General features: G+C 41.9%; 1 protein-coding gene across 15 annotated transcripts in view; it reads left to right on the top strand.

Moving 5' to 3' along the window:
* Positions 1 to 12,070, top strand: part of SLC6A6 (solute carrier family 6 member 6) — a 60,232-nt gene extending 48,162 nt beyond the window's left edge. For 14 of the 15 annotated variants that reach the window (XM_083426967.1, XM_083426970.1, XM_083426966.1 and 11 more), the window contains 3 exons: positions 1,950 to 2,120; positions 5,203 to 5,339; positions 6,675 to 12,070. In XM_083426967.1, the coding sequence (XP_083283093.1) occupies positions 1,950 to 2,120; positions 5,203 to 5,339; positions 6,675 to 6,759 (393 nt within the window). In that variant the 3' untranslated portion in view covers positions 6,760 to 12,070. Of the gene's footprint in view, positions 1 to 1,949; positions 2,121 to 5,202 lie in introns of all 15 variants that reach the window. The other variant, XM_083426962.1, reaches the window with a different exon arrangement.
* The last annotated feature ends 901 nt before the right edge of the window (positions 12,071 to 12,971 follow it).

The raw sequence follows: 12,971 nt of genomic DNA, 5'->3' as shown, positions 1-12,971 counted from the left end.
TGGTTTTGCATCTGTAGTAGACTTTGTTGCTTTATTATTTTGCTCCTCATCTTCTCCAACAGTAGCTTCATGAGTTAAGATACTGAGTTAAAAATGTATAATGTGTAAAGGAATTGCTCCCATGTTAAAACATCTCCACTGGCATTCCATTTTTTTCCATGCCCACATAAAACTGCTGGACTTTTGCATTTAAAGCCATCAGCTGGGGAACCTAAAAGAACATCTTTCTCCCACGTGAACCTGCCTACCAATTAAGATCTTTTTCAGAGGCTTTCCTGTAGACCCCTCTGCTGCAGCTAACAGAAATGGCTTTTAATGTATTCATAGGATGCCCAAATGATGAAATTTCATCCCAGATATCATCATCAATAACAACAACAACAACAACAACAACAACAACAACAACAACAATAATAAATTTCTGTACCGCCCTTCATCTGAGGATCACAGGGTGGAAGGCACCCCCTGCCACTGAAGCCTTCTGAGCCTCAAGCAACAACAGTGAATCCAGAAGAACCCCCAAGCTATGTGCCTGTTTGCCTGGCACTCTATTAATTACCTTTTTTTCTCTAGGCAAGGTCCATCCTATTGCGAAGGAAGAATAAGGAGTGCACTCTTAAGCACACTCCTGAATCTTCTTTTGCAGTCACTGCTTAAATTCAGAACGTGAAAGTTGAAGCTGGAGCTGTGAAAAAAGAAGCATGAACGCCCTTAGAGTGTGCTTCTAGTGCCTCTTTTTGCAGTCCCTACTTGAACTTCCAGTCACCTGGCTGTCCTACTCAGCTGTCAAAGTGGCCTGTGGAAGGGTTTTAATCTTACTGGTGGCTGCGTAGAGCTGCATTTTTGCTGCTTTCAGTTTTGTAAGCTGCCTTGAGGGCATTTGCAGCAAAAGGCAGGCTATAAATTCTATAAATAAACATGCAGTAAGCAGAACAGTAATCAAGCATTGTTTGAAGGCATTGGAATGTGATGGGCCATTGCCATTAGATGGTTCCTCAAGCTATTTCAGTTAAACTTTATATACTTCAGCACACAGGAAGTGTGAGAGAGAAGTGGATCTATAACACTAGTATATTGAGATGGCTTACTCTGCAGGCTTACCAAGAAGAAAGCCCCACTGAACACAGCAAGATCTGCTTCTGAGTAAACATGAACAAGATTGCACTGCATATTACACAAAGCCTAAAAGGTGGAAGCATTCATGTCAAGTGAAAAGAAGTAGGGCAGTGCTACGATGAATACATCAAAGCCTTCTTGTTCTTTTTGGTGTACAGTAGTGCAGCACAGGAGTAGCCAGCACTCCCAGTGGTGTGTCTGTACATAGGGCTTATTTCCCTATCGCCTCTGTTCCTCACCCCATCATTACACAGCTGCCAGAAGGCTTGGTGTGCACCCCATCAACTGCTCCTGGTGTGCAGCATGCTACACCTTTTCACTTTTGGTTGCACAGAATATACAACAAAACAACACTCTTACTGAATGGGGAAAGGATGCAGAACAAATTTGGCATCCCCTACCCCTGCTATTACCAATTATTACCATAATCTCTAGCAGTGTGATTCCAGGGGCAGAGGAAGCACTAAGGGGGTGTACTTAATGGAAAGGAAGGAATGAGGTAGATGTTGTTTTCTGAATCTCAAGTTCCAAAAAGGAAGTGGAGAAAGCTTTTAAAATGTCATTTTTCTCCCACTCCACAGCTTCTTGTAAACACAACTTAGGCATGTGCAGAGTTAAGCATGAAAGCAAATAACAACAGCAAAAACTACAGCAGAAGCTCAACTTTTGTCAAGCTTATCTATTGTCAAGCTCGTGTTTTTTTCTATAGACTGTACATTCATTGGATACTGTAAATTCATGCAGCTACTAGTGTCAGTAGCAGAAAGGTGCATACAGTTCTTCCAACAAATCTTCATCCTGTCTGTTTTGTTTTGTTTCTTTTCCTAATGCAGGGGTGCTTTATCTTTTCTCTGGCCAAGTATACACCACTGACCTACAACAAGGTGTACATATATCCTCAGTGGGCCATTGGCCTGGGGTGGATTCTTGCCCTCTCTTCTATGGTCTGCATCCCGCTTGTAATGCTTATCCGTATTCTACAGTCCGATGGCTCTCTCATTGAGGTAAGTCAACAACCTGAAAGCACATGAGAATGCACACTGGCCCGTACAGGCTTTTTTCTCCGCAACTGCCTTCCCAGCCTCAACTCCAGTGCTTTGCTGCAGGATCCAGGCTATTTCCAGTGCACATACATCATTTCTACATCTACAAAAGTTTTTCCTGGTCATTCATTCAATGGATAGGGCAATTTTACAGGCCCTGTTATTTTGGTGCATTCACAATGCTTAAAACAGGGCATAGCAGAGTTCTTCTGTTGAACTGGACAAGGTTCAGTGCAATTAAATAAGATGCCTGTTGTTTTAGTCATATTTACATTCTGGAAAAGAATACAGGTGCTCAATAATTTTAGCTTCTGGACAGCTGGAACGTGGCCAGTACAGAGTGAAGTTACAAATGCATGGGATTGTAATATTTGCTAAAAGAACTGGTGTCCATTTACAAACCACAAAGCCCTCTCTATCCAAGTTGATTCCTCTAAGCCAGTACAGTAATTTCCAACCTTTTCCAACTTGGGACCTTATTTAGCCCAAACATCCATTTGAAGACACGCTTTTCTAATTTTTTCAATCTTACATTTGTATATTGGTAGTGCTGCTGTTGCACACCAGTAGTGGTCATGATCATCTAGTTAAAGAAGACCAATAGTCTAAGCATTATCCAAATGGGGGCCCTCTGCTTGCCTCTCACACCATTTCTCAAAGTGACTTCTTTGCAATAGTACTTACTGGAGTGGAGATACCCAGGTATAAAATGCCCAGACTAGCACATAGGAAGTGTGCAAGCATTTGGTACTGTAATAATCAAATGCACAGAAACAGTAACCAGGCAATAATATAGACCTTTTTATTAATAGATTTTTAATTAATTATCAGTTTTTAAACAACATGTATTTTAAATAACAACATTCAAATATATTCATTCTAATAAATAGTTTACAATCAGGCATCAATACAGTTAACTTACTAATTCCTTCATTGTGTTATGCAATATATAGCAGGCTTTTCCCCAGTATAGGACTTCTATTTGCATATATTTCTAAAGGGGCAAGCTTCAAATATTTATCCTTTTTAAATAAATCCAGGACTCATCTATTTTGCGCTATAACTATTTTGCCAGATTATAAGAGTTGCTTGAGTAGCAGTCCTCTGCTTAGTTGCTATACTGGAATCTCAGACAAGTCAGCCTAGCTTTTGATGATTGTACTTTGACAAGAGCCCTAGTAAAGACATGAAGATCCACCTGTGGGGTCCACATGTTGAGTGTGCAGCCTCCCTTTCGGGTGCCGCACCATAGATGGGCATCCTAGCTACATAGTGTGCTGTGTGGAAGGATCTAGCCTGCATCACCTGCACTACTGAGTTAAGAGAGCCACCTAGTGGAAGCAGTAACTTATCAGTACCTCAGGTCCAAGTGATGCTCACTGCATATTACTCACACCAGCTTTCCCCAAAACCTTTCTTCTGTGTTGCCTTCTTGTTCTTTGCATTATCACACTTTCTCCCAGTAACAAAATCAGCTTTCTGATCTCATCTTATCTCATGAGCACTGGCTTGGACGTTCAAACTAAATCCACTTCATGGTCATGAACCATCATTTTTTTGCCATTTGAACTGTGAATACATAAGAGCAGCCCTGCCAAATCATACCAAAGGCATGTGTATTTCAACACCCCCCCCCCCCAAGTCAGATCCTTGCAGGAAACCCACAAGCAGCGCCCTCTTTCATTTGTTCACTAGTGACTTGAATAACTCAGAAGCATGGTGTCTCTGATCCCGAGGAAGCATACAGGCATCGTGATGGGTAGCCACTGATAGCCCTACCTTCCACCAGTTGGTCTAATCCCTTTTAAAAGCCATCTAAGGCGGCAGCCACTGTGCCGCTGACATTTTGCAGCAGCCAATTCCCTCACTTAGCAACGTGCTGTATGAAGAAATACTCCATCTCCTTTGTGCCGAATCTATTCAGTTTATTAATTACCCTTCACCATAAGGTTCCAGGACAGGTTACATCCATTTAAAATACAATATTTGAAAACAGGCTACCCATTAAGCTCTCTTGGATGACTCTGAGTGAGTGAGTGAGTGAGTGTGAGAGAGTGAAAGAGATAAGTCTCTCCTCTTTTTCCACACTATGCATCATTTTACACAACGCTGTCATGTCTTCTCTGACCTTTTTTTCTAAACCAGAAAACCCCAGGTGTTCTGATCTTTCCTCAAAGGGGAGCTGTCCTTTTCTATACCCTGTCCTCTACAATATTCCTCCTGCCCCCCCCCCTTTTTTGAGATGCAGCAACCAGAACTGGCATTGGCTTGTGTTCATTGCAGTGCTACTGATAAGGTGCTGTCAGCACAAGGGTTTTCCTGCATGATGGGACCTTCTTCCCTTGTGCCTTCCCCGATCTTTTCTGGGGGTTGCCCCAACCCTCCAGAGCTGTTTTGGGAACAGCACAGGAGGAGGAAGGAATTAATATGGGAATCCTTGTACTAGCTTCTGCTGGTACAATGGGTTTGCTGAATATGACCCAGTGTGCTATTTCAAGTGTGCTACATCATAGTTATTGGTATCATAATACTGGCAGTTTTATTTTCAGCCCTTTTCCTAACAATTCCTAGTATGATATTCAGTTTTTTTGTACAGCTGCTGCAGGCTGAGTTGATTCATATCTACCATAACCTCTCCACACACACACACACGTCCCTGCCGGTGATTTTTTTTTCCCTGGTCATCGCTGCCAGTTCAGTCATACACGTTTGGATTCCACTAAACTGTGTGCATAGAACAAGGTCCACTCATGCAATTGTGCTTCTATCTCCTCTTCCCACGTGCCCTTCCCTCCCAATCTGCTCTGGAGCATTAGGGAAGCCCCCAGAACAAGTTTAGGGGGCATCTGGTTGGGCTTTGCTTATGTTCTTATAAGGAGAGGAGGGAAAATCTCGAGCACACCCCATTCTGTGCACACATGCATCCTACTTAGCCTTACATTGAACTCTGCCAACATTCATGTATCTGTAAAGTTAGGCTTTTTCACTCCATAAGGATCTGGAAGCCTTTTCAACCACTATGTTTCCCTTTCTCTCTTTCCAGAGGGTGAAGACAGTGGCTGCCCCTCGTGAGATAACTCGGTGGGAGAAAGAAACAGAGAGCGCTGCCCCCTTCTGCCCTCCTGGAATGGCCAATGGAGAACTGATCAAGCCAACTCATATCATCGTGGAGACAATGATGTGAGCTCTCTCTATGAGAGGAAGACGCCTGCTTTAAAACTGCCGTTTACTAACCATAGAATCTCTCATAGGACCAGGTTTACAGAGCTTTATATTTGCACTAGGATTTATTTTTATTTCTCACAGAGAAAGTTATTTTTTGTGTGTTCAGTTTTTATTTTTTAATATTTTGTAAAGTAAATCACAGTGGATGCCTCTCGCTCTATTTAGAGGCAGAGCTTTCATATCAAATTAGGCACACTGCAGGAATTTACTAATTTTCTCTCTCTCCACACAACATATCTATCTAACGCCTATTCATGATACCACTTTACCACTTGAGTTGATTTTCTTGCCAGCAATATATACATGGGCTGCAATCCTATGCACATTTTCTTGGGATTATGCCCCATTGAACACAGTGGGACTTACTTCTGAGTAAACATATATAGGATTATGCCAACACACAACATATATAAATATATGCATATACACGTTTCAAATTTCTTTAGGTGCTGGTGTGGTTGCGAACAGGGTAAAACCAAAACTTAAGAAAGTGAATATCTCACTGGAGGCATTTGCTTTTTTAATGCTTACGTTGTTTTAAGAAACTGGTTTTCAAAGGTGTGGCACTATCTTCCTCTGGTTCAAGTGGGGAGAATTAAAGCAGGAAAGGGTACATGCTTTTATGCTTATTGTGGTCCATGTAAAATATAGAGAGATTGTAGATATATATTTGTGTGCTTGTAATTGGAAAAGCTGCAATATGGGGTGGGAATTGGGAGCAGTTGGGAACCAAGGGAACAATCCACGCAGCAGCCATCTCCCGAGTACGGTTTCTGTGCGAAAAGCCTGCAAGAGGGTGGCAAGGTCATTCCTGCTTGGGTGGCATTTTGCCAGGCAGTACCCTCTCAGGGCCACTTTCTACATCCCACGAGTCCCGTCTTCCCTAAGCCAGTTCTGTGTCTAATATCCCAACACAGGCAGAGTTTATATGTAGACTTCTGAGAAAGACATGCAGACCTTTATGTTGCTCTACTACTATTGTTGGTATAGAAGGGTTTCTCTGAGAAGCCGCCATGTGTCCTAGATCCCTTCTTGGGTTGCTTTTTGAGACACGAGAGTAACTTAACAGGTCGGCGGAGTGGACTGAAGCAAAGTGATGTGGGGAGTGGCCCGTCTTCCGCAGGCCGTACTCGAGAAATGAACTGGCTTTGACTTGAATTTTCTTAGAAAGGTAGCTTGCTGTCAAAGAGCACGTATAGAAGTGCAGCATTTGCAAGGATGCTGCAAAAGCGCTGTGCAATTCTGAAGCATTTTTGAAACCCCAAACTTGCCAAAATTTATCATTTCTAGTTCACAGAAAGGAGTGTTGGGCCTGTATCATTCAAAGCAGCGTAGTAGCATATCGGTCACTATAAAACCTGAAATGGACCTCTAGACCCACTGCTGAGGAAGCTACTGCAGCGCAGGACTATTCAGGACATGCAGCTGAGTGAGAGAGAGAGAAAGAAGGAGATGCAGGAGGCAGACTTAGATCCTGATCCTCACAGGCATTTAAGTAGAGTCATCATTTGTATCGTATGGAGATAAGGAAGCACAAGAAGATGAAATGAGCTACAAAGGCATTTTAGTTTGGATGAGGCATGAAACATCTGAACAAGATTTTTCATCAATGAACTAAGCGTACAGAACTTTCCCACTTACCTCAGGAATAAGGATTTGCTTCTGGAAATCTCACCTCAGTTTTGACCAAGCCCTGGTTCTTATGGAAGGTAATAAGATGGTGTTGGATAAAGGCTCTTAGACCCTCCCATATGGGCATTGATCTTGGGGGAGGTGGTGCCCCCTTTTAAGCGAGTATTGGCACTAAACGCAATATGGGCAGGATTGTAAGCCAGAAATGGCAGCAAAGCCTTTACCTGAGTACCTGTAGCCAGTTTAGTCTGTCAGTGACAGATACTGTAGTTTAAACTGGAACCTAGCCAGTATTTAAAAACATTCCTAATTACATTTTTTTAAAGAAAAAAGAAAACCTAAGAAAATGTCTGCGTGTGTCCCATGCTCTCATTGGCCACAGCGTATTGGTTTTACAAATGCTTGCTAAGTCATGTCAGGTTTTATATGAAATGGAAACAACTTTAAATAAAAAAGGACCAAAGCACAGTTATTTCAAGTTTCTTGTATAGCTGACTTTTTTTTTTTTAAGGTAAGAGTCTCAAATTTATTTTTATGTGAGGGAACTGAACTTTGAGTACACACAGGTGGCCAGGGTCAGGGCTTTCTTTTTCCAGTGACCATCCTACTGGAAGAGCCTTAAGCCAAACACTTCCATAACATGATAGCATCATTCTCAAATCCTAGCCCCTACCAGCTGAAAAGCTTAACCTGGAGGGCTAAGGCAGCCAAGGGAAAGCTGACCTCTCTCATCCAAGCCTCATTGCTAGCCAAAGTAAGACTCCAATTTAATAAGCACAGGTTAGACTTGTATTGTCTCTTTTCATGCTATTGGGAAGCAATGAGGAGTTAGGCCAGAAGCAGATCTTAACTGAATTCCCTTGACTCTCCCTGGTGCACATTGACCTAAATACGGTGCCGTGTATATTTTGATAAGCAAGTAAATAAATGAGTTCAGGCTTTCCAAAGCAGCTGATGATCCCAGTGCAAATATAATCAACCAGGGGATACTCTAAGCACATATTGTGGGAGGATGAATTTCCAGAACAAAACCAGAAAGAATCAGTCCTGCGCTTTTAGAGTTCCAGCTAGGGAAGACAAGTACCCAGCCCATTTTGAGGTTAAGCTGTGCCATTTGAATCAGTAGCTTCCATGTTGAGGGTGAAAGGGTTTTATAGGCATATACACAGTGACCTTAAAAAGTTATGCTAGCTAGTTAGTGTAATTGGGGGCGGGTGGGGGTGAGCAAAGCCTCAATCAAGTTTAACACAGCCTGTCATCCCTAGGTTTTCTGTTCCAAGGAGCACATTTTCACACTGCAAAATCTCTGAATAATCGAATGTGGTAAATCTGAATGTCAACAGTAGATTCTGCCAAATTAAAGGGCATGGGGTGGGAGTGGGGGCAGGGTTAGGGGGACATTGTAAACAACTGTTTGTATTTTCTACTTATTTATGATTGAAAAAAAGAAAGACTGGTTTTTTTCTAATTTACTTTGTAGAACTTTGTGGCCTATTTTATCTGTTATTTTGTAACTAAGAAGTTAAATATTCAGTATTGTGACTAACTGTTGGTGAACTGGTTTGGATTCAGGGAGATGGGGGAGGGAGGGCGGAATAGCATAAATGTTTGTTCACATAAGTGATTGCATTTCCAAAAAAAAAAAAAAGTGGGGAGAGAATGAGAGCATACCTTGAATGCTTTGTGGGTTTGGAAAAGGGACATGTTCTTGAAACAGTGTTCTTGATTTGGATGAATTCCAGAAATGTCCAGTTACAGATCACTTGGACGTTCAAGACACCTGCAGCCAGCAGTTGCAGATCTGGTTCTGACCAAAGCAGTTTCCAGAGTTGTCTGGTAACTTTTGTTTAAGAGAAGGACACATCTTCCAAACTTTCAGCATTAATTCATCATTAGTCACAATCTCGTTGAGAGGTATCAGTTAATAACAATATAACCAGAAGTACACATTTACAAAATATTTATACATACGGTAAATTAGCAAAAAAAATGGAGTTAATTCTCATTATTTACACTTTGCTTCCAAACTATGTATGTGGTTCTGGTCAGATTGAATCCGCAAGGCAGAATAAGCATCAGAATCAGAGCATGGATGTTTTGAGCAACCAAAAACCTGGGTGTTTTGTTATTTAAGCAGCAACAGCTGGGCTGGGCAGCTGCTGAGGCAGGCCTAGGGAGGCAGAGGGAAGAGGAATGGCTGGAGGATAGGTGAGCAGTCAAGGCTGATGGAAGGAAACTTGCCGCTAATTTGTGCAACGAGAAGGTGTGTGCTGCTATGGCAACAGAAATTACTGTGCTTTGCTTTAAGCCTTAAAGAGTAATGTAATTTTTCGTTTATGGTGTGACCTTAACCCATGTTTACTTGGAGGTTAAGCACCATCATGTGCAATGGGGCATGCTTCTAAGTAATATACATAGCAGGTCTCCACTTCCAAATGCCACCAGGAAACAATTTCAAAGAGGCAAGATGTGTTTCAAGGTTGTATCCAGTTGTGCCTCTCCTGACTGGCAAAAGGCTGCTTTGTCTAGTGGTGGCTTCCATGGTGGAAAGCGAGAGGTTGTTTTTTGCAAGTCCCCTCTTACTCCTGTATTGCCCTGCACTACCAAAGGGCTCCCCAAATCTCTGGATCAGATTTAGGGGACTGCAGAGGGAACGGAGAATCAGCAGCAATTGCATCTTCTCCCTGCTTGTCCTCCTGTTTCTGTATGTGTAAACCTTCAGTGGATCAAAGAGACTTCCATCTACAGAGGGACACCATTGGGTACAACCCTCAGCCATTATTGCCTCTCTATCCATCAGCCAGTAGGACACTAGACAGTTGTAAGCTTTGCACAGCTTTCTTTGCTTGAGAGGACCTGAACTCAAAGCATTTAGTTAAAAAAAAACACCTTTCCTCTGTAGCATTTTTTAGAAGTCTGTAGTTGCTAGCCTGTTATAAACTGAAGGTGATTTCCATGCTGTATTGAGTAAATCATATTGACTGGTGAAACTGTGCTGAACAAAAGCTCAAATATGATTTTAAAGGAACAATCACATCTCCACTGAGGCACAATGGTTCTTCATTATTTTTCTTTTAATAGTGATCAGTGCAGAATAAAAACTTGGTTCTTTCCTGTATGGGAAAAGGTAGTGATGTTCTGACCTACCTTTTGATTTTTTTGCAAGAACTGTACACTAAAGGAAAAAAATTGTTTTATCACATGGAATGATGAACCCAAACTTGGATGCCATCTGTTTGGGACTGGAGGCAGGTTGGAACCCAAATCCAAGTTGAAATCCAGGAGCACAACCCAGCTTTCTGCACACAATTGACCAAATGTTCAGATGCCAGTCTCTGAACTGTACCACTTTTGTCCAGAGCTCAATCTCAGCCATGGTTAGAATTCGAAACCTCCTTCCAATGTATGATTAAAGAACATTGAAAATGGACAAGGAAGCTTGGAAATCATCCAGATTCAAGCTCTACAGTTTCACATTGGTTTGCTTAAATTTAGAGTGGGAGTCCTAATTGTGCTAAACGCTTGGCAGGAAGAATGTAATTTTAGACCACATGTTGGTTTCCTAGTTCCTTCTGGAAAGGAGCTGTCTCTATTCCACCTGTCTCTATCTAAATCTCTAAAAGTATCTGCTGACAGCCTAGTCTGCAATTCAGTTAAGCCAAAGTATTTTGATTTAAGCCAATTCTGCCTCGTTGTCTTCTATGGTACTAAATCCATAGAAGTCCCAGTCCTACAGCATGAACAAGTTGTGGATTAAGCTGTTGGTTGCCTGTTAGTACTTTATGGAAGGCTGGAGGGGTGGGCAAAAATGATAAGATGTGCATTCCTTTGTCAGGAAATAAAACGTGGTAGCTTATTTTTAAACGATAGCCTTAGGAATTCCACTGACAGCACTAATACTAGCTATGGAACTAGATCTGAAAATTCCCATGATAAGTTTAGTTTAATTTTTTTGGGGGGAAGAGAAGTAAAATGTGCTAAAACTAACCCCTTATTTCCTTTTTTAAAAACAAACAAACACAAAAAGATATTTTCAAGTTTTGCAATCCACTTAACTGATATCTACTTAGTAGCCGGCTGGCTCAAAGATGAACGCAGACACGCAGCCTGCTCTTCAAAATGTTCAAGGGAGCTCATTTTCCTATAAATACTCTTAGGATTGCAGCTGGAATATTGTTAAGTTAGGGTTGGGGCCGGAAGGAGTTTTCTAGCTCAGATGCGTTTGCTGAGCCCTATGCATTGCGCAAGCAAGTTGGCCTAAGGCTGGAAGCCAACCCCTTCCTATGGGCGGCCAGGCAACTGAGTTGAAAAACTCTCTGGAAGGACAGGGTAACAGATGAGCTGCCAAATGGCTAACCATCAGCTGCAGAAGGGCAATGCTTGTCTGTGTGTATGTGAGCGTGTGACTTATTTTAAGGAAGGACAAGGTTAGATGGCAGGAACCAAAGGACAGTCTGAGGCTGTTCATAAATGTCTCTTCCCACCTCCCCTCGAAGCAGTCAGTGCAGTGCTCTGATACATTCACTGTTGTAATAGAACATTGTTTGTGTTGTTGCTGTATTGTGCTGTAGCGGTTTTGAAAGGAATGCATCTCCAGGGGCTCTACAGTTATAAAAATAAGACATGACAGCCTCTTTAGTCTACTGAAAACAGTGGTGAGCATTTTGGAATTATTATTTGAATTCACACTTGTGACTACCATCTGTCTGGAGTAGCCACGTGGATTGGAGAGGACACCAGACTCTCCGTCTTTTAAAAAATAATTTTTGAGAATAATTTTTTAAGAAGACATTTTAAACCTGTTGTCGTTTGTCATTCTTATTGTTCCAGAAAGGAATATTTGTATAGGAATAAGAATTTGGAGTGTACTTCAACCCAGAAAAAAAATTAGGTTTTATTTGTGTATACCGTAAATGTTTGTATTTTGCAGTTTTATCTGTTTTGCTTTTTAGATAAAGAAAATGTATATTGATATTTTAAAAGTCATTTTTGCTTTTTTAGATGAGTTTGTAATCATCACAAACAGAAAAATAAAAAAGCCTTTCCTTTATAAAGTGAGCAAGCCTTTGTTATTTCTAGCTTCTGGTGAGAGTTTACCAACATTACAGTGCAATGAGCAAAACCTTTCTATTGAGTGCTGCATTGTTGAAATTCATAAAATATAAGCCAGGTACCCATGCAGCCTATTATGTGGCCTGCTAATATTTCTTCAGAGGAAAATCTCCCTCCCTCTCCAGCACAGCAACTCGTGCCTGGGGCCAAACGTCTTCAGAGTTATCAGTCAGTCTCCAAGCCTGCTGCTCCTCAGGCCACAGGATGGAGAATATTAGCAATACAAATTGCTGTTATCTATTTTTGATCCTGCCCTGGGCAGGGCTTCTGTACCTTTCGAAACTTCGCAACACATGTGGAAATTCCTCTGGTGCAACTTACCACTGCACCAGCATGCCAGGAAACACCTTACTAGTTGAATTTCTACTGGGGAGACAAGCATTTAATGACACAGGTGTCTCACCAGGATGCTACTTAATCAGAAAAAAATGGGTTACTGTTGCCACCCCTACCCCCACCTAGCATGTTTCAGACCATGCACTCAGGTTTCAGGAACACCTGGACCTCTCTTTATATACTGAACGTTGGAAAGTTGTTTTAAAATGCAATTAATTTAAAATAGCATTGCCAGTAAACTAAAATGGTGTCTAACCCCAGTTCTCAGAGATGCAGGCCTCCAAGCAGTTTCTTCTGTTCCTCCCCACAAAAGGCCCTACTGATTTTTTGTGGGTGTGGGAGAAGCAGGTGGGGAGGAGCAGACACAGCAGTGGGATGGTCAAAGGGGTTCAAACTAGTTTCTGGTAGACGGTTGTTTCTTATGTGAAGCTGCACTGTGCTCAGCAAGTTGCATCAAGGAAGTTGTCACGGTACCGCAGGTGCATGCTGGGCACATCCCTCTGCTTG

This window comes from Podarcis tiliguerta, assembly GCF_965153285.1.
Source record: "Podarcis tiliguerta genome assembly, chromosome: 2".
Classification (NCBI taxonomy): domain Eukaryota; kingdom Metazoa; phylum Chordata; class Lepidosauria; order Squamata; family Lacertidae; genus Podarcis; species Podarcis tiliguerta.
The sequence above is the reverse complement of the archived record's forward strand: the minus strand, read 5'-3'. Positions and strand labels throughout refer to the sequence as shown.